Source organism: Solanum verrucosum, unplaced genomic scaffold (genome assembly GCF_900185275.1).
Source record: "Solanum verrucosum unplaced genomic scaffold, falcon-dt-bn FXZP01000080.1, whole genome shotgun sequence".
Classification (NCBI taxonomy): domain Eukaryota; kingdom Viridiplantae; phylum Streptophyta; class Magnoliopsida; order Solanales; family Solanaceae; genus Solanum; species Solanum verrucosum.
In genome coordinates this window covers 1-24,557 of record NW_026020097.1, presented here as the reverse complement: position 1 = coordinate 24,557, position 24,557 = coordinate 1, and the positions used below count along the sequence as shown (strand labels likewise).

The window sequence follows — 24,557 nt, the reverse complement described above, 5'->3', positions numbered from 1 at the left end:
ATAACATTTACGAAGTGTAATCACTGAAATAAACCTTCGAATCAGCAGGCTTGCGCAATGCATCCAAGACAGCTCGCAAGGCAATACCAAGTGCAAGATGAGTTACCAGCTGATTCTTAATAAGTGACCCTGCAAAATCAAATACACACCACAACAAGAATTATGACAAAACTACGAAAGATAATTCCTCGACCACCACTCGTGTGACTACGCTTGGTATGTTGTTGTACTAAATTTTAAAAGCTATTTTCTTGAGGCCAGCATCTAGAATCCCAATTATTTCAACGGCATATAAAAGAGAACAAAATCATGTAGTTCTTTTATAAAAATTACAACGGACCCTTGGCTTGACCCCCAATAAATCATCTGTTTTAGATCAATCATAAAGTTACTGTAGAAAGATAAAAGTTTCAACAAAAGTACCCTTTTCAACAGCAATCAAAGAAGAAAAATATCGTATAGTTCATTTTAAAATAATCTAGAACGAGAATTTGTATGTGAGCAGAGAATCCACATTGTCAAATCAAAGTCAGAGCTACTCTTGTGTCAAGTTAAAATGAGTATTGCCTCCATATTAAGATGTTCCCAACATTTCATCTGAGATGCTATCAGCTCTTTGTTTCATTATGTGATGTCTAGAGTCTAGACGACTTAAGACTTAATAAGTGTAACATCTAATTAGGTAGCCAAATAAGAGTAGCAACATATTTTACGTGACCTTAGTCAGTGCTTTTCATCTCGTGTATAATCCCACAGAGAACCAAGTCAAACCCAACTACACTCTGATGAACAAGCCATCAGCACTGGCAAGTGTCTTCTCTTGATAAATAACCCCCAGACCTTTGTGCTTTGCCAAGGTAGTTCATATGAAGAATTGACCGTGGATATTCAATTCCAACAGTTAAATAATCCGATTGTTTTTCTAATCCTCCTCTTGCATATGCAGTTAAAATGACCTCTTATTGCTGCTATTAGCTGCAACAGAGCCCATTGGGCCACAAATGCCCAACACCATCATTAGTCAATAGCTTAAAACTGAAGGAAAAGGATATTGGGTGCAAACTAGAAAACAAAGATAACACCTCAAAAGGCATAAAGGGCACAACTAACATCTTCAAGAAGTTACTAGGGGAATGTGACTTTTCATATTTAATTAAACAACCGAAACAGATTTATATTTTTTAAAAGATCAAAAAAAAGTGCATGGTGTATAGGTAACAAGAACACTTGAAAACTCAAGAAAAGCACCTTAAAGTCGAGCAGAGTTTATTGCAATCCAACTGAAAATTGGAGAACTTGAAAAATCAACACTGAGAAACTAACCAAATAGAACAGCTGCAATTTTAAGCTGCCTGTCTGGGTACTTGGAGAGAAATTTGTATTCTTCAAACAGATTACCGATCATGCACTCGAAAATTGCTTGCTCCCTGCAAATTTCAACTCAATTCAATATCTCTTAAAATGGAAAAGTATTAATAATCATGATTGTAGACTAGAACAACTCAGTGGAATAACTTGAGCCATTTCATCAGTTTCCAATGCCAACTTGAAAAAAAACTAAATTGATATAACCAAATCTTACTTTTTTTCTGCAAAATATCAATATTAATAAAATAAGAATCTGTGTTTAGGATGGGAACTCTCAATATTTTGAGCATACCAAACTATAGAGAAAAATGAGGGAAATATATGAATTTTCACTTCACCCAACAATAATCACATGCCACCTTTCATAATATATTGAAGAATGACAAGTATTAAGTAACAGCCACATGGGCTTTTTAGAGCATAAAGAGCACAATGCCAACGGAAAAGCAACTGCAACTCTGTCTGCACTAAAGAAGCAGAGAAGTGAAAAGCATATGCATGACCGACTTCCCCAGTGCAGGCCATTTAAAAATAATACAACTGGATTTTTGCAAAACTGACCTCTTTTCAGTTGATTCTTTGAAACGAGAAAGCATTTGAACTGTTGCATCATTACTCAGCTGACCAGAGAACATTTGATGGAAGTATACGTTTGCTTCTGCTTCAATAGCATCAGAACCACCACCATCAGAAGTGGATGAATCAGCACCACCAACACTTTTAAGCCTTGAATTAGCATCCATGTATGTTATGTGCAACTTGTCCAGCTCCTCAGATAAGTGGCGGGAAGAAACTAAGCCAGAATGAGACTTAAGGACCTGCCCAACAAAGATTCAAAGATGAGCAAACATGAAATTTTGCATGTTGTCTAAAACTAATCAATCTCAAAAGTAGACCTTTAAAAAGGTAGAAGAAGTTTCTGAATAAATAGTCAAAAGAGCACTGGGGGGATCAAAATGGTTGGAAGCATCATCTAGAGCAGCGAGATGTATTTCCCTCAAGAACTTTAGGCATGCCTGCAAATACATATAGAGTTCAGCACAACACTTAACACACGGAAGAGTAAAATTTTCTCCAACATTGTGAACAGTGACAACGCTAACTAAATGTTAAGAACAGCAACAATATAGAACCTTTTGAATTTAAAATTTGTGGATAAAACAAACCTCATAGAAGGTATCTTTATATGTGTTTAAGTTATTGCTCAACCATTTCTCTAAATCCAAGAGTTCTTTGCGGGAAGCAAGGGCAGCAAGTCTGATGCCGAAAGCAAAAGGTATCCTATCTAGTACTGATGACAGAATCTGCAACACACAAAAAATCATGAGTTCACATACTGGAAGTATGGCCAAGGGTAGGATATGCAAAACAGGGGAAGAGGTACATGAAGAGATCAATATATATTTCAATCAACCACTGTACAGTACAAGAAATTCCTCGAATAAGCAAAAAAGAACGGAAGGTCGTAATTCTACCCATTCCTCAAATAAATAATATATAATAACAAAACTAGAAGAATTAACTATTAAACAAAAACATACTTCTATTTCTTTAAACAACAAACTTACAAATATTATTTAGCCATTACACCTGCCACACTAGGAACTTTTTTTTTTGGGTTAAGGACCTGGCATACTAGAATCTTTTTTGGGTTAAGGACCTGGCATACTAGAATCATCCAGAATATATTTAAACTGCAACCAGGGTTTCTTAAAGCATAAAGTGCAAAAAAGCGATAAGATCCACAGGGTAAAGTGATGAGTGAGAAACGAAACCCATACTTAGTGGACATGAAGCACGCTGTTTCCTGTAAGATATCACTTGCATATATGGATTCACTACATATAATTAATAATCAAAGTGCACTAAAATTACTAATTTAGCATCCAATATACAGTAATGACGATATCAACCCACCTCCCTAAAGTAAACACTAATATAATTTCACAAGACCATCAAACAAAAACTTCAATCACAAAACATTTTTCCGTTTTCGACTAAACAACCAAAAAGGAAACTATCTGCAACACTTGATTTCATATTTGATTGTACTAAAAAAGAACAAGAAAACAAGAAAAGAAGATCGGGAATAAATAAGACTTGGATAAAATATAAAAGAGAGCCATTTCTTTGAAAGAGAAAAAAAAGAGAATATCAGAAGTAATTAAGAAATACAGGTGGTTCTAGAATAGGCATAAAAAATCGAGAAGACAGAGAAGATAGGGACAACAAAGAGAACGCTGAAGCATATGTGGAGACAAAATTTAATATTCTAAATAGCCCAATGTTTTTCCCTTCTTTTTCTCTTTCACTTTTTCATCTTCTACATTGATAATCAAAGAAATCAACCGCTTCTCTGTGGAATCACTTGTGCTTCATTGTCTGTGAAGTGCATCACTGCATCCACTAAGCGATGACAACTCACTTTGCATTTCTTTATCTCTTACTGACTGCAACAGATAACTATGCAAAAAGACATTCAATACTATATTACTAATAGACTGCTATATGAATGATGCATGTAACAGCCAATCATTTCAAATAACATACTCAAGTGAAAATGTTCAGAACTGAATACAACAACGGATCATTTCAAATAACATACTACTGGTATCAATCTTCTGCATCACTGTTAAATACTTGAATTTGGGAAATAATCCAACCTTAAGCTCTTGACAGGCATCCAAAACTGTGTGCATGTTGTCCAGATCAACGTCCAATGCTTCTACAAGACCCCAACACAAGATGCTAGTATTAACATGCCACAAATGAAGAATCATACCCCTAGCAGCAGCATTTTTTAGCATAACAGGAAAAGCAGCAGCGGCAACTTCATGCTGGAGGAGATTATATGCAGTCTACAAAAAGATTCAAAGGCATTTTGATTAATAAAGATGATAAACTAAGAAAAGGGAAAGATTCATAATCACTGTCCAAGCACGGTACATTAATGTGGGCCATCCCATGAAGCAAGACTTCTGGACAGTGCTTCAGAGGGTGCTCCAGGATGGACCGCACAGAGCTTGCATAACCTATCTCAGCCAGCTGGCAAAGAACTTCGAGAAGGTCAAGACACAACCATGCGTGATTTGCATGTCCATTTTGGATTTTATGGTCATACACTGCATCAGCGCAATCCTGCTCCAACACAGCATCTTTCAGACCAATCATAAAAGATATGAGGTTGTAGATAAGCTAAATGTTAAAAGCATCATACCAGTTGCCTCTTAGAATGTGCGAAGGTAAATACTTCAGGAGGCACTGACACAGCATACTTGAGTAAGGAAAGCTGACCCTCAGCATTCTTCCAGATAGAACCACAAATAGTTCCAAGAGGAAAAGGATCCTACAGTCCGGCATGATATACAACAAAAATATGTCAAGGAGGAAAATTTTATTTTTTGTTGACCATGGTACAATGTAAGTGGTCCATTGAAAGAGCATACTTTAACAAGAACAAGAGGGAAAGAAATGAACACATCGAATAACACAAACAGAACTGTAAGTTCCAAAGAAAAATTTAGCAGAACAAATTATCCTACTTAGATACGGGGAAATGGAGTAACTGAATTAAATTGCATGTTCCATTATTATATGAAATAAGTGCAAATCCCCCTGTTGCGAGTCTACAATTTTTTCTTTCTTGCATGTTCCCTACTTTTCAAGACACTAAAAAGGTGAAAAGTGGATAGCCTCATAGATGTATGCATTGTATAGAGGGAAGAAGGGAGGTACCTGACAGGCATGTTTGTAAATGGACATCAAAAAGGAAAAGGCTGCCCCATCGGGAATATAGAAACCCTCATGATCTAGGTTATCTAAAACAGTTACCCAGTTAAGTCCAGGAGCCTGCACACAAAGAGGTGGAAAGTTGGTAAATGGGTTCCTTGTCATCAAGCTATAACTGCAATCAATAAATACTAACTAGTAAACATTTAAGTTGATGAAACTCACAAGTTGCTTAATTGCATCAATAAGGACGTCGGCATTCCAGGAACTCAATGGTGATGGATCAGCTGCAGAGATGCTACCAAGAGCAGTACGGAACGTTGAGAACATGTTAAGGTTATCCTCAATGCCTGAACGGGTACGTACAACCATACCAAGTATCCTAGCAACAGTCACTTCAGTCAGCGGCAAAAATAAGGATAACATTTCTTTGCATTGCAAGATAGAAGCAGTGCATCCATAACCCAATTCCTTCATTATGTCTGCTATACTCATTTCTTTCTCCATATCTGCCAAAAGAACATCAAAATCATCTTCACCGTCGTCATTTAAGAAATCTAAGTTCCTGCCACAAAAAAGACAAGGTCATGTCATGTTTACAGTAATACATAAGTTTCTAGACAAAGGACATAAAAGAACCACAACTAAATTAAAATAATAATACCTCAAAAAATTAGCTTCATGAAGTTCGTCAGATAGCAATGGAGTTAAAATGAACTGGGCTTCTTTTGACTGGACGAGTGATAGCAAATGCATAAACAAGTCTACATGCTTAGAGAGACCTTCAGATTGATTCAGAAACAAAAGAACATTCTGAATTTGCTTGGCATCATCTAAAGAAGAGTTGGTGGAACATAACTCTGCAATCTGGCCCATGCAATAGTTGGTTCCTGCAAAATACAAGTAACAAAAACACATCTGGATAAAGGAAATACAGCAACTTAACACACATTCTTTTACCTCCTTTCTTCCACCACATAAAAGCATAAATCAGGACCCAAGTACTATTGACAGCATTTGTAGGAAAAAGATGGGCTTACCACATTTCTTGACATCAACATTTTCTGAGTCTGACAATGCAAGGCCAACTCCAATTTTTTCAGATATTGCCAAGTGGAAAGCATTTGATAGATTCACTAAAAACTCCTCACTGATTGCAGTGTCCTTGAGGGATTCAGAAAAAACAGTGCTGAAATTTGGCTTCTCCAAGATGCATCTGAAAATGGAAGCAAATACAGGATCCAGCTGTGTGTTCTTCGAGTCTTTCCCATAAACATTCAGATGATCAATGCAGGTCCGAAGCAGCAATATGCTCCCTTCAACTCCATATGCCAGATACTGTAAGGAGAAAAATGTCAAAGAAAACAAAGTGAGAGGATAGAGGTGCTATTTTAATATTTTTCCCAGGGACTAACAAATATAGATAACCATCTAGTTGCAACATATCAAAACAGTCTCTGTTTGCAACAATATTACCTACTTATATCCTAAAGATAATGTTTTTCATTTAACTCAAATATAACTGAGGATTGCAATTCCCACAAACAATCTCAAGTTTTAGCGCAGAGCATTAAAACCGTGCAGAATCGACTTAACAATTGGGAAAAAATAACTAACACTAATAACATCCCTAAATTGGAAAGTTATAACTTCTAAAATAACACTATATGGTCAACTACAGGATTAAATAAACTAAACATTCCAAAAGATCAACTAAAGCCATTTATAAAAATAAAGTAACAATAAAAATTTGACTCCTACAAATGCAAAACAGAAGTAGGAGCCTAATGCTTGTTGGCTTCCCAATTATGTATCCCAAATTTTATAACTATAAGCATCATTTTAGTAAGTTGCAATACCAGTCAAAATTCATCATGCTTTTCATGCAATAACAAAAATAGATACCAGTTAAATATCAACAACATACTTCCCCAACAAAGACGGAGGAACATGGAGAGAAAAAGGAAAGCGCTTCCACTATAAAAAATAGTAGATTACCAAAACAAATGCTCCAAAGCCAAGGAAAAAATTGAGCCACCAGAACTTCAGCATTTATATTTGAACAATACTTCGAGGTTAGGTCCAGACGCTCAGTTCAATGATGGTTGGGGAAAATAAAATAGAAGATCAGATATACTTGGGAATTCTCTCTTAAGAAAATCTATTTCTCCTGCCCTACCCTCTGTGCTCTAGAGTAACAGATGGAACTTGACATCCCGGTCGCTCTTAGTAGAATGCCATAGAAGGTGAAGAGAAACCAAGATGCAATCTCAATTGCTAGCTTAATACCTTTTCCTGACCTTATATGCTTATTGATTACAGTAGCGTTGAGAAGAGAGGAAAAACTTCCGAGAGAAAAGCAGTAATTGAAGAGTGTCAGCAATAATTTGCATCTTATAAATTTGGGAATGAAAGATAAATGAAACAGCCTGGTTTTGTAATAGATTATGTCCAAAAGAATCACATAATCTTCACTCTATCCCAAATAAAAAAAAAAAAAAAAGGCAAAACGACATCAAGTGACAAAATCAAGGTTCGAGAACAACTCTGTAGCAGTAATGGAGATTTCAACAATAAAGGCTTATTTTAACAGGAATTTCAACACTAAAGGGTTATTCTTATCTTTAGAAAAAAAGAACAAAAATGTAAAACACTTAAAGCAATATAGTGCTGAGGAGAGAACAAGACAATTTCATACTGAAATATCGACAGTATAGTTTCAAAGACAACTTGCATTTTCCCAGTAAAGCAATTGGAAAATCAACTGCACATCTGCATGTGGAAATTCCGGTGTGATTCACAATTCGGAAGTTAATCTAATACAGATAACACGTAAGAGGATTGGCAAATTGCTATTACCTTAGACTGAATGGGTCTGTCAGTTGTCAGTTTCATATTTGAAGCAGCTCAAAATATTTGGCTTATGTCTGACTCAATTCATTACTATGTTGCAAACTCAATGTTATTAACACCTATCATTTCTTCGCAGTACACTTAGGGAAGTGTGAGCTACAAACAATGATGCCCGAAGTGATTCCACTGAAAAGTTGTAGTTCTTTCATCTCAACTTTGAGGAATTGAATTAATGTAGGCATTATTGTATGTTGGATGTTGATTAGTTATTTAAATTGCAGTTTGAATATTATATTACTAATATATGCTTGCTATTTAAATATTTAATATACTGTCCACTTCAGTCATGTTTTCCACTTCAACATCCACGAACCTTACCTTCCTTGCAGTTTTTGCTTTTACAGAGAACACTGATGCTATTATTGATGCAACCTAATCAAAACTGTAATGCATTCACTTAATAGGCATTCCGGAAAGAATGCAATACACAGTTCTCATAAGAGTCGTTTGAACCACTTCAAAAAAAGGATTTTAAAACATACTTTGGGGAAAATGTTTGAGCAAAAAGTCTGTGTTTGGATATAGATGTAGTTCTTTTAACGGAAGAAGATTTTATTGAAATTTTTTGAAAAAGACCGTCTTTGACATTATAAACTTTTTTGGAGAAACTTCTTGAAAGGAAAAAAAAACTTGAGACACATTTTGGAAAAACTTCTAGTAAAATCTAAGAAAAAAGCATACAACCAAAACCCACCTTAAGATGAACAGTGTTGACTCAGATTTTGAAATGCAGTGTACCAGGCAAATATTCATTCGAGGTGGAAATTATGATGCATTTTCCAAATACAACAACATACCAAGTGAGAAATTATGAGGTATCTTCCAAATAACCTCACTACTTTATGTATTACTTCTGTAGGCTTTTATAAACCATGTATAAAAGTATCAGGCTATCAACTTAAAACCTATCAGGCTATCAGGAAAGAAGAATGCTCAGTTTTGCTCATGGAGCTATATTCTTCATCAAATGGTATAATCCAGAGCAAAATGAAGATAACGTACAGGTAAGAACATCAGCTATAGAGAAGGTATAATATTATTTTTTTTAACCAAGAAATCCGTCTGTGACCCACCCTTTGGACCAATCACAGCCTTCTAAACTCGGTGGATAATGGGCCCGCCCCTCTACCCTTCTCATAGAGAAGGTATAATATCTCGTTTAACTTTCGGAAATTCCACCATCTTTACATCCCAAAAAACACCATTATGTAAGAGTCATCTATAAAAGGTTTCATATCATACATATACACTGCTTGGGTCTTAAACAAAAAGGATAGAGTGACAACTGACCAAGCGTTGTTGAAGGAAAAAAGCTTAGAAGAGGCTAAGATCTGCTAGAAATTTAAGCGCAAGGTACAATTAAAACAAGCGCATTATTGGATAAAAGACATAAATGTAATGCAATCCCCCCCCCCCCCCAAAAAAAAAAATGAAAAAAATATATGGAGTAAAATCAGACCAATCAAATTCAAATCCGTTTAAAAATTTGATTCAGATGCGAAGATCTTGTTTTGATTGTTTGTTAAAAACTTCAAATTCAGTTACTAATTTTCTTATACTATATATTTATAATTTCATATTGATAATCTCTAGCATACTTTTTAACACATCTATCTGAACATGAACATTTTATATTGACAGTTAATACTTCTCCTCGCCAACGATATGGTCATTTATTGCCACCCTCTTCAAGACACTCAACGAGCATGAAGCACATGCTTTAGTAGCTTCATGTCAGCACAGTAGCACCGCTTAACAAGACTAGTCACCAGTCTGAATTATAAGAACTTCAGGGCTCAAGTGTGCACCTCAGTATCTTGATCCTTATTCAAAGCATTGAGGAAACATTTAGCCTATATTGCATCCAACTTCTGAGCATAAGCACCTCAAGCTTGTTGTGACAACACAGAACAGCTCTAATAATTTAGGGCAACAATAATACCACAACATGATGCAAATGGTATATGGTAAGTGAGTCAACCGAACCTCATCCAAGAAAGAAAAAAAAAATTGATTGATACATCCAAAAACAGACAATTTAACAATTTTTCTACCAAGGCATCTCCCATTTCAAAAGTTATATTCTCTTTATTGAGTATTGTACGATTATATAAGAAGCATTCTAAGACAAGTGTCCAGATTTAGTACTTAGCTTCTACTTGATTTCCCCCTCTTATTACCCAAGAGGGAAGAAGAATGCACTGACACGCCATATTTAAAATCAGGAAACAAATTAATCTTTGACTCCACCAATCAAAAAATAAAATGTAGGGGGGAAAGCACAATTGGAAATTGAATCTTCATATTTATATCCTATATACGAACTACAGTGATCCTAATGAATAATATCACTTAATAAGGGAAAAGGAATCCACTATTCATTTATGCTATAAAAAGTTTGAATCTTCTTTTCTGGATAGGCAAGAACATTTTGAATCCTTATTTCTTGTTCTTTATAATACAAATCCTCAATCTAATTACCCAAACCAAAAGGATGTCACGTCTGTTACCCATACTATCCCCATCAATTCTAGGTTTAGCAGCAAAAGAACCATTCATGGTGGTCAAATGCATCTACATCTCCATTGAAACTACAAAGTTACCAAAATTTTAGAAATCCTTTTACCCGATAACCAAATTTCATGCTTTTTAATCACCAACAACTATCTTGCACCAGATGTGTAAAATGTATGCAACCCTTATATAAAGGTACTTTTATTTCCCCTAAAACAAAATTACAAATAATCCAATTAAAATATTAATGAATACCTTGCGGAAAAACTATTACCCAAAAAGGACAATTTTGCACAACCACATACTAGAAATCACCAATAGTTCTCTCACACGCAATTCACAAAAAATGGTCAAATTGTTATGCTACATGTACTCAAATTACGTAAATTTTGATATCAATTTTCACGATCAAAATCAAAATATGGATAGTAAAAGCAAAACCACATTTACTCAAGAAGGGCAACTCAAGGCAATTACAGATAGTGTTTTCTATGGTTCTCACTTCTCTCTCATCTGATGCATAAGATACATGAAGTTCAATTAAGTAATTTACTTGCTGTATTATTTTTTAAAAAAAACTTGTAACTTTTTGTATTCCTCAGCATAAATTTACTTGCAGTATTTGCAAATGAAAATTCCAGTTTTAGATATTTGGAGCAAAACCCACTACTCAAGAAGGGCAATTTAAGCAACTACACAACCTTGACAGTCATTGTTCTAGTAACTACTTGTTAAATCACTACCCCAGCGCAAACATATAGAAACAACCGTGAAATTTCTGGTAAATGCATGTATACTCACAAACACGGATTACTATATCTGGATTATGCACAGCATCCGCTAGTGTAAAATTATTAAAAGTATTTTAAGTGTTTAAACTTCTTTATATATTCAGCCACATGTGCAAGTATGAAAGGATTTTATAGACTAAACCATTCTTCTATGAAATGTTGATTCTATCAATCATTCCTTATCTTAATCAAGTTCCTACCCCATAAATAAATCCCCATACAACCTAACCAGCCAGGGGAAGAGAGCATCTGAAGGGTTAATTCACTTTAAGTTACAACACACCGACCTAGGCAACCACTAGCTACAATTTATAGAATTTTTTGATAGATTATATTCATCAAAAAAAAAAAAGGGCTGCATGAAGCCCCACTGGATATTTGAAACAAAAACCATTACAGAGAAGGGCAATTCAGTGTAACTACATCAACCAATCACCATGAAGATTGTGCCTTCTAATTAACAAACTAATCCCCCGCTACACTCGTACAAACATAACCAAACAATAAGTTACAGCAAGATTGATTCCAATCTTGCGTATTATATGTAAATTCCAATTAAATATCTTTTACTAATAGCAGTGACGAATAAACAAAGAAACAATTTTGGGTATTTGAAACAGAAGCCATTACTCAAGAAGTGCAATTAATAACAACTACATAATCTTGAAAATCGTTCTTTCCGAGATTATTCCAATCTGTGCAAGAAACAATCAAGACTCGACTGTAGATTCGTATATAACGGAATTGGGGTAAGGAGGGTTTACTATACCTGACGGAGCTCATGGAAAACAGTGTCAGAATTAGAACCGTTCAAACTCTGGAACAAAAACCGAATCTGAGTAGAAGCAGCGGAGCCGAAAGGAATCATCGCGAAGAGAGCAGAAGTTAACGCTAGGGTTTTTCAACGAGCAGAGAAAGCAAGAGAGCGGGCGGAGACTGAGAGAGCGAGAGATTTGCTGAGCGATCGGGAAGGAGAAAATATGAAGGTGAGAGCAATTGGACTACTAGAGAAGGGCTTTTATATGATGTGGGTGGGGTAAACTGATTCGGTGCTATCTGCACCTATAAAACCGGAGTTACCCAAATTGCCCTTTGGTATTTTCTTGGTCAAAAAACATAAACAGCCCCTAAAGTTGTCGTAACATTCATTTCCACACCTCAAATTTGGACTCAAGTTATGATGAAGTCTTTTTTTCTTTAATTGTTATAATAAATACAATAATTATATGTAAATATTGACTTATCATTTTAAATAAATAAAATTTATATTTATATTATATATAGAGGAAAAAAATGAAGCAACGTAAAGACACATGAATGTGTAGGTGTGTGCACCTAATAGTTTCAAACTTTTGAGATTTTAAAAAGTTGAATTAAAGATTTTTCTATTATTTTATCTTAACGTGGAGAGTATAATGAATTCTTTTTATTATATTTTTGTGTAAATGATAATTTTTTCTTATTTTGCTAGTTATAATTTGGCTTGACAATAAGTTTAATATAGAAATAAAATTTTATTGTTTAAAATATGTTACTATAATATTTTTGGGATTATGAACATTTCTCCTTGAGGAGGAATCAGAATGTAACATTTTATATGAAACTGACTAAAAATATAATGTCAAACAAAATTTTTACCTTTATCTTTTATGCAACTTAAATTAATAGAGTTTTTGGCGATAAATATTTTCTTAACGACATCAAATATAGCATTTCCTATAATATATAAGTTAGTTTTATCAAAAAAAAATATTGCATGTTGAATGTGAATACAATAAAAATTGATTGTAGCATTATATATGATCAATTATAGTTCAAACAATTTAAAATTGTGTCTGACTTACAAAGATAAAAAAAATGTCAATTGAATTTCTTCTAATATCATATATCTTGAAAAAAAAATTATATATATATATATATATATATATTATTTTATTTTATTTTATTTTTAAAAAAAATCATTCACACATGATATATACATTAAAATTTACCATCTTACTAAAATAAAATATAAAGGGAAAAGGGTTTGAAAAATACTCCAACTTTGGTCGAAATTGTTGTTACCATACCAAACTTTATGGAGGACCTTTTACCCCTGCACTATTTAATAGTATATTTTAAAGGTATATATGTGCCCACGTGTACACGTTACTATTTATAATTATACAATATTTATGATGTCCACGTGGGCACATATATACCTTTAAAATACACAATTAAATAGTGTAGGGGGTAAAAAGTCATTTCCAAAATTTGATATCGTTACACAATTTTGGATATATTTCAGACCTTTTCCCAAGTATGAGTTATTTAACTAAAACTTTTCAACGAATTACATTGTTATTTAACTAAAACTTTTCAACGAATTCAAATGTAATGGTTTATCATGCTTTAGTTCAACATTCACTTTATGTTAATGGTTTGTTTTATTAATTGACAATCTGCTACGAATAAAAAATATAATATATTTACTATTAATATGTTTTTAATATCTTTTTTTTGTACATTATCATGTATTATTCACTAATAATGTTTAAAATTAGGAATAAATATCCGATTAGCTTTCGTAGTTAGTGTATTTTTTATGATTGTGGAAGAGAAATCAACATATAAATTTAAAAACACTACTATCAATTTTAAAAATTATATAAATTGCTTTAACCCATACAACAAACAAAAAAAAGAAAAAAGAAGTAAAATGTAACAAATAAGAGGATAATACCGCAAGTAAAAAAAAATGAATACATAGTATATTACAATAAGAGCATATATTACCTAGTGCGCACAAAGTGCTCACTCGAAGGGCAGAGGCTGTAGCAGAGGTTGTAGCGGCTAAGGGTTATCTTGGGGTTCCAAAAAAAATAATAAAAGCATCTAATATAGAGTGAGACAATTATATAAGTAGATGACATATAATTATATTTTTAGTTAACAAAAAAAAAATTATGCTAATTATTTCACCTATATAAACTCGATATTATTTAGTTAGCAATTCATATGCACCCACCAACATATGTGCAAAGAGGGAAACCTTTCATTTAAATAATGAAATATTCAAATAAAACTATTGATAAATATCATCACATTCATATATTTTTTATCTTACAAATTACATGTATGTTATAGAGAGTAGAAACAATTAATATTCAAATTGTTCACTAACCAATATTTTAAATTCATGATTTACTACAACTTGTGTTACCTCAACTAACTTTTAAATAATTATATTTAATTCAAATATTAAATTGAGTTGAATTTCATACAATAAGTTGATGACTATATTACCACATTTTTTTTTTTAAATGAGCACCATTAAATACTTACAATATAAATGTGTATATATATCAATATAACATCAATGAATTGTTATTACATAGTTACATATAATTCAAAAACAAAATATAATTTCCTCCACACAAAATTTACCTTGTTTGTGGAGGTTCCATTTTGTGTCTTTTAATCTCGCTCCATTTATGTATAACTAGTAAAATTATTCGCGCTTCGCGCATAAATTTAATATCACGAAATTTATAAAATAATACTTAAAATCTATCAGTCATTAAAACTAAAACAGTATATTATCTTACATACAAGATTACACAGTAACAAACATTAAATATGTAAAAGAAAATGAAAATTATTACATCTTATCATTTATGCTTAATAACTTAAGCATAAATTAATGACTGTAAAAATACATACCAGGATCTGTAACATAAGCAATGATGTCAGTGAATCACTCAACTGGATTAAAGTACACAAATATTTAATTGTGAAGAAGAAGAAGAAGTTCAGAATTTTCATTGTTTTAAATGAGAGGAAATCCCTCTATTTATAGACAACAAAGGGCAGTGTGAACAAATATTTATTGTTCCTTATCGAAAATGTTACAATTATTTGGAAAAGTTGCAACCCTTCGGAAAGGTCACAACGTTTTATAAAATCATAAAAATCGCAACTCTTCATTAAAGTCGCAACTTGTCATAAAAGTCACAACTTTTTATAAAAGTCGCAACTCTTCATTAAAGTCGCAACTTTTCATAAATGTCACAAAATTTCACGAAAGGGGAAGACTAGTTTTGGAAATAAATAAATTAAACGAGAATTCTGATTTGTGATGGCGCCACGTAGGCGGGCATAAAACATATATATATATATATATATATATATGATACATGATTTAAATTCAGTAAATTATTAAGGATAAAATAAAGAATAATACTCGAACGAGGACAAATTGCAACCAAAGTGAAATTTGGGGACCAATCTGGCAATTTACTCTCCTGCTCCAATAACCTCAAGCTGGATCCTTGCAACAAATTCGGGTCCAACACACACTCCGACGGAAGATCGTCCTTTACCTTCACGCCAAGTCCCATTTCACAAAACGCTATCACTCAACCATGGCGGCAATCGCCGAATCATCGGAAGCAAATGTAAACTCACCGTCGCTGTCGTTACCACCAGAAAGAGTTAATCACGAAGACAAGTCAAATTCCTTGGGAGAGGCTGTCCCATGGATCGACAACGCAGTGCAACAGGCGCAGCTTGCCCGGAAGACCGCAGAAGACACCTTCGAGAATGCAATTGTGGTGACCAAATCTCGTCTCAATCGGATTTTAACCACCTCCTCTGCGCACTTCAATCAAACACTTGTAAGTTCCATTATTATTGCTTTATATGTATGCTTTATGCCTCCTTCATGTCACGTTAGAAATTATATGACTTCCCAATGCAAGTGTTTATTGTATGTCTTTGCTTCCAAATTAGCAGTTTGACCCCGTAGCTCCATATCAACTTAATTACAAGTACAATTTGTTTCATTGCTGCAACTTTCAGTTCAAATGCTTTAAGCTACATTGGGAGATTCATTTTCCATGGTTTGTTCGATATGATAATTGTACTGGGTAGGATAATATTTATATTCACAACAATCTCTACGTTTTGATTGAAGTAAGTGATATGTAAAGATGTATGATGTTTGTAAGTGAGGGTAGATTTGCTTATCAGAAGGAAGCATTAGCTCCTCTTTGGTGGCTATATTTTCCCTGGAGAAAATATATTCAACACTCAAAAGTAAATAACTGGAAATTTGTTGCACAAGTTACCAAAACACAACTATCTCAGTCCAATTCTTGAAATTGGACAACCATAGAAGTGCATCTATTTTTGATGAATTAAGACCTGAGAACTGGAGCACTGTTGCTGAGATTATTGAAGTTTGTCCTATTTATAAATTATAGGAATTAATAATATTAAACTACCACATCTTAGTTTGCCAATGTCCAACACCACTATCCCCCTTTGGCTCACATCTAATGAAAGAAACAGAAAAATGTTTCAAAATAGAGAGAGATGTAGAAATCGTTAAAAGATTCCTTTTATTTCACTTGCGTTTTAGGCGTAAAGAGAGAAAAATGTGTTATTTGGATTGTTGGCAGATTGAGATGATTGTGGATGGCTAGGGTTGAATTGTATAGACAGCTTATACAGTACTTTGAGCACTGACTTGGTTAATAATTTCGGTTCATGGAAAAATAATGAGGCTTTTGAGGAAACCAAAACTGCAATGATATATTTTTCGTTATTCAACAATTACTGAGTTTGTTAGGTTGTTTTTAGTTCTTGATACTCTCTACGGTATTATGGATTTTGGGAGGAATCAAGCCTCATCTGCTTTGGATGTCGGATGACATGCTGCACGTTTGAATGAGAAGATTATACTATCCCTATCATCTTTGCTTTTGTTTCCCTTCTATCAGATCTCTTCCCACCATGGTGGAGTATTTGGCTTGTATTGCATAAAAACTGGAGCAGATGATGCATGATACAATCCTATTGTGTGTTTCCGAGACCTATTCCTCTTAGGAAAACCCCTTACTTATGCTAACCTCAAATAAGATGGTTTCTTTTAAGTAATGATTACGTGTTTTTCTTTTGGTCATTGCATAAGTTACTTAAATTTGGGCATGCTGGTTGCAGGATACCTTGCAAGATTTGAAGTCTGAATATAGTGTATATGAGGAGTTGGCTTTTGGGAAGATCAAAGGTTAGTTCTTACCATTCATCCAATTGTTATGTTGTGTTTTAATTTCTCTCCATAGCCTTAGCTTTGATCAATGGAGAATATGTTGCAGAGGGTCTTCTCCTTGCTGCTTCACACCCCCTAGCAACTACTGGAGCAGTTCTTGGTGTTGGAGTCCTGGGTCTGAAACGTAAGTCTACTCAAGTCTTTAGGTGCTGAATGATATTTCTGGGATGGACACATGTGGTTTGACATAGTCAAAGTGTTATCTACTTAATTCTCATTCCCTTTGGGTCCCACACGATAAAGGACTCAAAGGGTGTTTGATTGTGCATTTGGCTCATTTTAGCCTAGCTTTAGTTGTCTATTATCATCTTGCTTGGATTGGACTTTTCTTACTTGAGTATCATAGGTATGTATACAATATATCATTACATAATTTAATTAACCTCCCTTGTACTTTGTTAAAACTAGAGAGACCTCTTATTTGTTTATGATGACATGCTGCAGCATTGGGCTTCAAATAGTTGGTACAAAAGTCTGCCCTTTTGTCATAAGGTTTGTTCTTTGATGTGCCAAAGTTGCTGATGTATCAGGTCTTCTATTGGCAGTTGAGGTTTATTGTAACAATTTCATTTGGAACTACGTGTCAAAAATAAGGAGAACTTGCAAAAAATTGTGTTTTCTTGATGTCTACCTTGTGCCCTATATTTTTATTTAGTTGTCACATTTTATAGCATGGGCAGATCAGCAAGAAGTGTCAAGCTAATCGTCTTGTTAATACTTGGCCTTCTTTGTGGAAACTGAGGCAAGGTAAATGCAATTATTGGAAAAACTTAACTTAGATCTATGTTATTATGCAGACTAAAAGAGAGGTTAAAGATCTAAGCTATTATGAAATAACTAAAAAGGAGGTCAATGTAATGTATCCTTCAAAATTTTGTACATAACTCATATGTGTGTCTAACCTGTTTGGTCCTTCGTCTTCCTGTTTGCCTGAGTGATCCTTACTCTTGCAGGGCCAAGGCGTTTTTTGTACTACAGTGCTATGCGGCTATTTGTGCGTGAAGAGGTAACTACCAGTGCTTCATGTTGTTCTCCATGTGACAGGAGTATATCTGAAATTCATTTAGGATCTTAGATTCATTATATGCTTAGGAACCAGTGATAAAAGAGGACAAATTGCTTATTCTATTTATATCAAGTGTGAGATATTTGATGTGGCTTATGTTTACCAATTCTCAAATATTTGATGTTGCTAGTGTAATGCTGGAAATAATTGTTCATGGGTATACTGTCTGATTATAATAGCTTGAGTTCTTTTGACAAATTACCAGTAACTGGTTGTATTGTTACAAATTGGAGGACCTTAGATTCATTATATGCTTAGGAACCAGTGATAAAAGTGGACAAATTGCTTAATTCTTTATATCTCCTGTGAAATTTTTTGATTTGGCTTGTAACACTTGAAATCATTGTTCATGGGTATACTGTCTGGTTAGAGTAGCTTGAGTTCTTGTGGCAATTACCAGTAGCAGGTTATTTTGTTACAAAATTTATCACATTAATAATGAATTTCTAATTTTTTATCATGGGAGCAGGCCTTGCTTTCTAGGGCAGATGCAAAAGTCAAAGAATTACAGAAGTCAATTGACCTTCTGAAGGCTGAAAGTGCGAAATTGGAGGTATGACCTTTTCTTTTCCCTGATTTAAAGTTATGATTCGTTTTTTTTTTTTGGACGGATCCATTTTAACTGGTGCTGGGGGAACAAATGTTTGTCAAGCTGTAAAAGTTAGTGATGATTGCCTATTTAATTAGTTCAATAAAAACTACATTACTTTGTAGACAAATCAATTCATGAAGTGAAGTGAATCTTACTCTTAGCTTATCATTGCAGAATCAAGCGATACAAGCTGAAGGAGAGATGATACGAGGAAGGACAAAACTCAGGTTTGCATTTCCAGCTGCCTTGTTGTGTATACTTCATGACTAATATTTCTTAACAGGATGGATTTTCTGTTCAATCTTAATGCTTTATACAGGCAAGCAGGCAAACAAATCCGTAGTGTCATACAGTCAGCATATAAGATAGAAAGGCAAGCTACAGGTTTGCAATCAACTCTCTCTGTTTATCCTTGTTCAAGGAAGTCCATAATCCTCACTTGTCATATGGACGAGACATAGCTTAGCAAATCAAATATTTTTTATAAGTGATTTATTAGGTAGGAGCTTCTCTGATTAATATATGTTTTCTCTAGGTCTTCAAGATGTTCTTAAAGAGTTTCCCCGAAGAGAAGTTTCACTCTTCCGGTCACAAGTAAGTTCCCTACACTGCTCCTTTCTAAATATCAAATAGGCTCGTCTACTATTTCCTTAAGACCTTAAATTTGCTATGAAAAAATAAGAGATGAAAACATATTTGCACTTGTTGAACTATGAATTTGAGATTTGGCCTTACAAGAAAATTAAAATGGGAAAGCATGACTGATTGAGCCAGTTAGTTGACTACTTCCTCATATGACTTTGCATTGTAAATCCTACTTCCTTGCAATGTAAATTTTGGGAGGAGACACGGGTTACAAGAAATTGGGAATTTAATCTTTTCATCCTTGAAAGCCAACTCCACTTCAGTTTTTTTTTTTTTCCTTTTGATATTATAATCACCACCTGCCCATTCCTCTTATATAAATATGCTTATTGTTTATTAAACAATGTTGCAATATGTAGTAACTTTTAAGAATTGAAATCAAACATAATATAATGCCTGTACTATCTTAATCTGACTTTGTTTTGGCTGCTTTGCATATTTAACACATATGAACCACCTTTTTTTTTGGTAACTAAGAACCTTTCCATTACCTAAATGAGAATTGCAGTGCTGAAAAACAACCTTACAACCATACATAGAGCCCCAGTGATTAAGGTTACAACCAAAAACTTCTAGACATCGGACCTATTTGTTAACTAGGATAGAAGTTCAAAGTTTTGCAATTTCCTAGCTACCCTGGATTTCAAGTTCCCCCGAAAGTAAACTTTCTGAACTATCATCTTCACAATCACTTCAACTGTCCATTATTTGCGTTGAAATATACGGTTGTTCCTTGCCACATGTAGTACACACCAGCAGCCAAGCACATTCTATAAATTTCAGATTGAGAGTAAAGAGAAATTCTGGAATGCACACTTTGGTATGTTTTGAGATGTGGCATGACTAACAAATAATTTCTCTTTCATCTCACAGAACTCTGTTGCACTTCAAAAATATTACTTTACAACTATTTGAACAAATATTCCTGTATGAACTTCTGCCGAAATAATATTAGAAAAACTTACTACAAAAATTACCGAAATTGCTCCTGACTAGTGATGATAATACTTTGACCATATGGTATCAGGTATGACATTAGGCATATTTCACTTATCTGATATGTGGTGGGGTTAAATTGTAATGAAGTTCAACTGATTAAGATTCAAATGATGTATTTTTAAGTGTTAGTTTTTAGAATCCAAAACGAGGGCTTCAATTTGGATATTTGCTCCTTCAGTTAAATGATCCAAATCATTAACATGCTATGGGAATGCTGTGATGTTATGGTGTATGTGGCCAAAGTCCGATTATATCAACTTGTACTTTTTTCTTTTTAGAATAAATAAGTGGAAATTATCCATTTCCCACTTATATATTCTAAAAAGAAAAACGTAAAAGTTGATATAATCGGACTTTGGCCACATACACCATAATTTTTTGCCTTGCATCTTCTTGATGCCTTCTAATGAAATCTCCTTCATCAAAAAAAAAAAAAGAAAGTGGAAATTATACCATCTTCTCTTGATGACATTGATTTCTGTCATCAGGTTTCCAACCTTGCTTCAGAGGCAAAAAAGGAAAGGAATGTTCTCACCAAGGAAGTTACAAAGATAAGCAATTATGGCATATCCATCTGACTGAACTGCACTCTTGTTTTATATGATCCAACACATGGTGGACGTCAGGCGCCAAATTCTGTTTCTCTGTCTCCCTTCACTTTGCTTCCTTTTCCTTTTCATTTAAGAAAGAGCATTCAGGAAGCTCCGGTTCTGGTCATTTTATAGTTCAGTTATCAACTCTGACTTCGCTGCACAGCCTTGAGAGTCAGGGATTCTGCTTGTTTTTTTTTTTTTCTATTCTGAATAAGTGATGGTTTGAGTAGAAGTTTTGGGGCATGGGTTTTTAATGACTAGAGATCGCTGTTGCTGGAATCTAACCCTTGTTTTGTACTACTTCAGACCCTAATTTACAAGCAAAAACAGAAAAACCTTCTGTCATGACTATCATATTCCTGCTCTGTGCCATTAAATTCTAGCAGTGGGCCAATTTGAACTACTAGTTATGCTGTTTGTACTAAGCAAACTGGTGAGCCATAGTTGGCCAATTCAAAGTTAATAAGAGAAGTAACATTGTAGTGTTTTTTGATGGTTCATGTGCACCAATTGTTTAGCCCCCACAAGAAGAATGAAAGTGAAGTTAATAGTAGATGAGATATTACCGTGAAAATAACGATTCAGATATGTAGGTTTCGCCTGTTAGAAAATCTGATGATCATAATACTATGAGAATAAGTAATTGATGCTAAAAGTAAAACATGAAAAAATATACTATTATGCTAAAAGTGACAAGTACATGTGATAGATGCATTTTTAGTACAGTGAAATTGGTTTCAAGAACATTTGTGTCACGACTTTTACTTTTAACTCGAAATATGTCATTATTGTCCTTTACTCTCTTATCAAGATATGATAGTTTAATAAAGTACTGTAATAGAGCTATTTTCATGGCCAAACAGGCCCTCAGAATATCTGCATTTTTACAGAACAAAACTATATGGTTAAACTTTTTGCACATTATAGAAGAACAGTTGTCCGTAATTGGGAGTGAACTAGCTTAGAAACAGAGTAGCATAGTAATGCAAAATGAAGCTTCAATAATTGGACTACAACTCCAACCATGGAATTTTTTTTTTTTTTTTTGGTTTCCCATCCGGTGTCCGGAGCTCACATTGGAGCTCGACTAAATTCGGATCGCACACTGCAGGTCCATTCGGGGGTAGCGCTCCCAACAAGATTTTCTCCATACCCAGGGCTTGAACCCGAGACCTCTTGTTAAGGGTAAAACACTTCCACCAGTGTACTACAACCCATGTTGGTAACTATGACAACTTATTATTGCAATTCATCGAGTAAGTAACACTAGACAACATCCACAACTTTGTTTGGGAAAACGAGTTTCTCAATCTCAAAAATCTATCGAAAATAATATCTCTACTATAAAACTTTTGTACAACTCACCCTCTTGATACTCCATTTATAAAACTATATTGAATATGTTATTATAATTAGTTGTGACACAAACAAATATATTTGTACTCATTTTATTAGTATAGGGATGCATTGAATCTGCTGACTTGATAAGCGTAAGTTTGATTATATTCAGTCGATAGCCATGTGATTACTGTTTAATCCAACGTGACGTAAAATGTAAAATATTTTGAAGCCTATACGAGTCACGTGCAATGCCTAGCCCACCTCCCATCACGCAACCCCAATCGGCAGTTGCGAAATTCAACAAAAATGCGTTGCTCAAATTTCCAAAAATTACACCAACACAATAATAATAGTACTACTCCATAAAGATTATTCTGAAATTCTATTTTCTCAAGAAAATCCCACGAAATTAAAAAAACTAAACAAAGAAAAAAAGAACGTTTCAGATTGTAAAATTAGCATGATGATAATAATTTTTAAAAAAAGGAGTCCACGGTTAGCTCGGCGGTGAAGACACGTGTCTCTTCTCTCATTATATGACGTCAGCAGACCCGAAAGTGATGTCCGTACATTCCTTCCTCCGTCGACGGCAGCATTTGTTGTTGTTGCTGCGGTTGATGGATCGCTTCCTTCTGTCTACGGAGCTCCATAACTTTCCGGTGAGAATTTGAATGCTGTGTTAACACAAAAGTTGGGCTAGCTGCGGGTCGGTATTCCGGAACTAGCCGGCCCGATTTGTACCTAACTCCACAGGCATTGCAGAGTGTTTTTGGGCCTAGAGGCCCAGTTCTCCACTGCGGCGTCTTCTCCGAAGCGCAGTGTGTGCATCTCCGTGGCACATCTTCATCCATTGAAGACGACCTTTCTCTGGTATATACTGAACTCTCCTTGTTCTTCATAGAAGTAGTAGCGTTAGTGTTTTGGAGTGACGATGTCCAGCTTGAAGTAGAACGAGAACGTTTACTTCTTGACCTTCCGTGAAACGACGCAGTATTGGAACTGATATTCATCGTTCCGGTTACGGAATTAGCCGGAAAATTACTAAATGAATCTTCTACAAAGTTCGATAACCATTCCAACTCCGCTACATCATCACTCTGCAACGAAAAAAAAAATAGTACTAATTAAAAACAGCTATAATTTCTGAATAATTGATGTAAACTAGTCCGTGTTGATGAGAATTCTTACGGGAACGCAGAGGTTATCGGTGAAATCGTCGGAAGAATTAGGAAGAAGAGCATCGTAATAATTGGCGGCTCCGGCGGCGGAGGAGTTGTGTGAGTGAGGTTGATGGTGGTGGTTAGAGTCAGTGTTGGAGGAGTTGTTATTAATGGAGAAAATTTCGTCGTTAGAGAAATCGAGAAGATCATCGATACGAAACAAGTCAGGTGCAGAGTGCACGCCGTAGACATCCATTATTGTAGAGCTAGAGCTAGAGCTATATAAGAGAAAATTAGAGAAGACGAAAAAGTGTCGACTCTCTGGAGTTTCTCTCTCTAATAAGAGAAGGTTTTAGAGAGAGAAATAGAGTGTGAGAGTGAGGGGAGAGAGGTGAGAAGTGTGATAGTAATAGATATAAAGGAGTAGAGTGCAAGTGAAGGTTGGCAAGAGGGGAGACAAAACAACGTGAAGAGAAAATCACCAGTTTTCCTCGTGATATTAGGTCACAACTTTACTTAATTTCATTTTAAAATTAGTGTTAACCCTCCATTAACTATTTCTTAGAACAATCCATCGACGATTTTATAGTCTTTATATTTTTAGAAAGAAGAATATGGGAGAGAATTCTAAATAACTCTATCGAGTCAAACAACAAATAGAGAATATCTTTCTTAGCGTGCTATATAAATCTAGAGGAAACAAGAGCCAGATCAAAGCCATTTCATCACTTACATTTTTAGTTCGGGTGGTAACC

General features: G+C 34.5%; 3 protein-coding genes across 3 annotated transcripts in view; 1 reads left to right on the top strand and 2 right to left on the bottom strand.

Annotated features, from left to right (window-relative positions):
- LOC125824872 (uncharacterized) overlaps positions 1–12,287 on the bottom strand; it is a 29,321-nt gene extending 17,034 nt beyond the window's left edge. Inside the window, exons 1-13 of the mRNA XM_049504223.1 lie at positions 12,085–12,287; positions 6,138–6,435; positions 5,762–5,987; positions 5,323–5,662; positions 5,104–5,217; positions 4,586–4,714; positions 4,315–4,506; positions 4,032–4,226; positions 2,535–2,672; positions 2,265–2,384; positions 1,930–2,186; positions 1,324–1,427; positions 35–129 (exon numbers count right to left, since the gene is read on the bottom strand). Coding sequence (XP_049360180.1) covers positions 35–129; positions 1,324–1,427; positions 1,930–2,186; positions 2,265–2,384; positions 2,535–2,672; positions 4,032–4,226; positions 4,315–4,506; positions 4,586–4,714; positions 5,104–5,217; positions 5,323–5,662; positions 5,762–5,987; positions 6,138–6,435; positions 12,085–12,183 — 2,307 coding nt within the window. The 5' untranslated portion in view covers positions 12,184–12,287. The remainder of the gene's footprint in view (positions 1–34; positions 130–1,323; positions 1,428–1,929; positions 2,187–2,264; positions 2,385–2,534; positions 2,673–4,031; positions 4,227–4,314; positions 4,507–4,585; positions 4,715–5,103; positions 5,218–5,322; positions 5,663–5,761; positions 5,988–6,137; positions 6,436–12,084) is intronic.
- Positions 12,288–15,583: 3,296 nt separating this feature from the next.
- LOC125824841 (RGS1-HXK1-interacting protein 1) lies at positions 15,584–21,650 on the top strand. The gene is made up of 9 exons (XM_049504194.1): positions 15,584–15,970; positions 17,298–17,364; positions 17,453–17,530; positions 18,360–18,412; positions 18,942–19,025; positions 19,239–19,291; positions 19,384–19,448; positions 19,600–19,658; positions 21,197–21,650. The coding sequence occupies exons 1-9, from the start codon at positions 15,719–15,721 to the stop codon at positions 21,284–21,286; spliced, it is 801 nt and encodes a 266-aa protein (XP_049360151.1). The 5' UTR covers positions 15,584–15,718; the 3' UTR covers positions 21,287–21,650.
- Positions 21,651–23,126: 1,476 nt separating this feature from the next.
- LOC125824806 (GATA transcription factor 4-like) lies at positions 23,127–24,152 on the bottom strand. Its single transcript, XM_049504151.1, has 2 exons — positions 23,831–24,152; positions 23,127–23,739 (listed from the first exon to the last, which is right to left on the bottom strand). Exons 1-2 carry the CDS (start codon positions 24,056–24,058, stop codon positions 23,185–23,187), a joined length of 783 nt encoding a protein of 260 aa, XP_049360108.1. The 5' UTR covers positions 24,059–24,152; the 3' UTR covers positions 23,127–23,184.
- Between the last annotated feature and the right edge of the window lie 405 nt (positions 24,153–24,557).

Excerpts from the sequence above, each read along its gene's own strand:
- LOC125824806 (XM_049504151.1), bottom strand. The coding sequence starts at position 24,058 with ATGGATGTCTACGGCGTGCACTCTGCACCTGACTTGTTTCGTATCGAT. Across the intron at positions 23,740-23,830 it reads CCGATAACCTCTGCGTTCCC|AGTGATGATGTAGCGGAGTT; the intron begins GTAAGAATTCTC and ends TTTTCGTTGCAG.
- LOC125824841 (XM_049504194.1), top strand. The coding sequence starts at position 15,719 with ATGGCGGCAATCGCCGAATCATCGGAAGCAAATGTAAACTCACCGTCG. Across the intron at positions 18,413-18,941 it reads GGCTATTTGTGCGTGAAGAG|GCCTTGCTTTCTAGGGCAGA; the intron begins GTAACTACCAGT and ends TCATGGGAGCAG. Across the intron at positions 19,292-19,383 it reads CGAGGAAGGACAAAACTCAG|GCAAGCAGGCAAACAAATCC; the intron begins GTTTGCATTTCC and ends TGCTTTATACAG.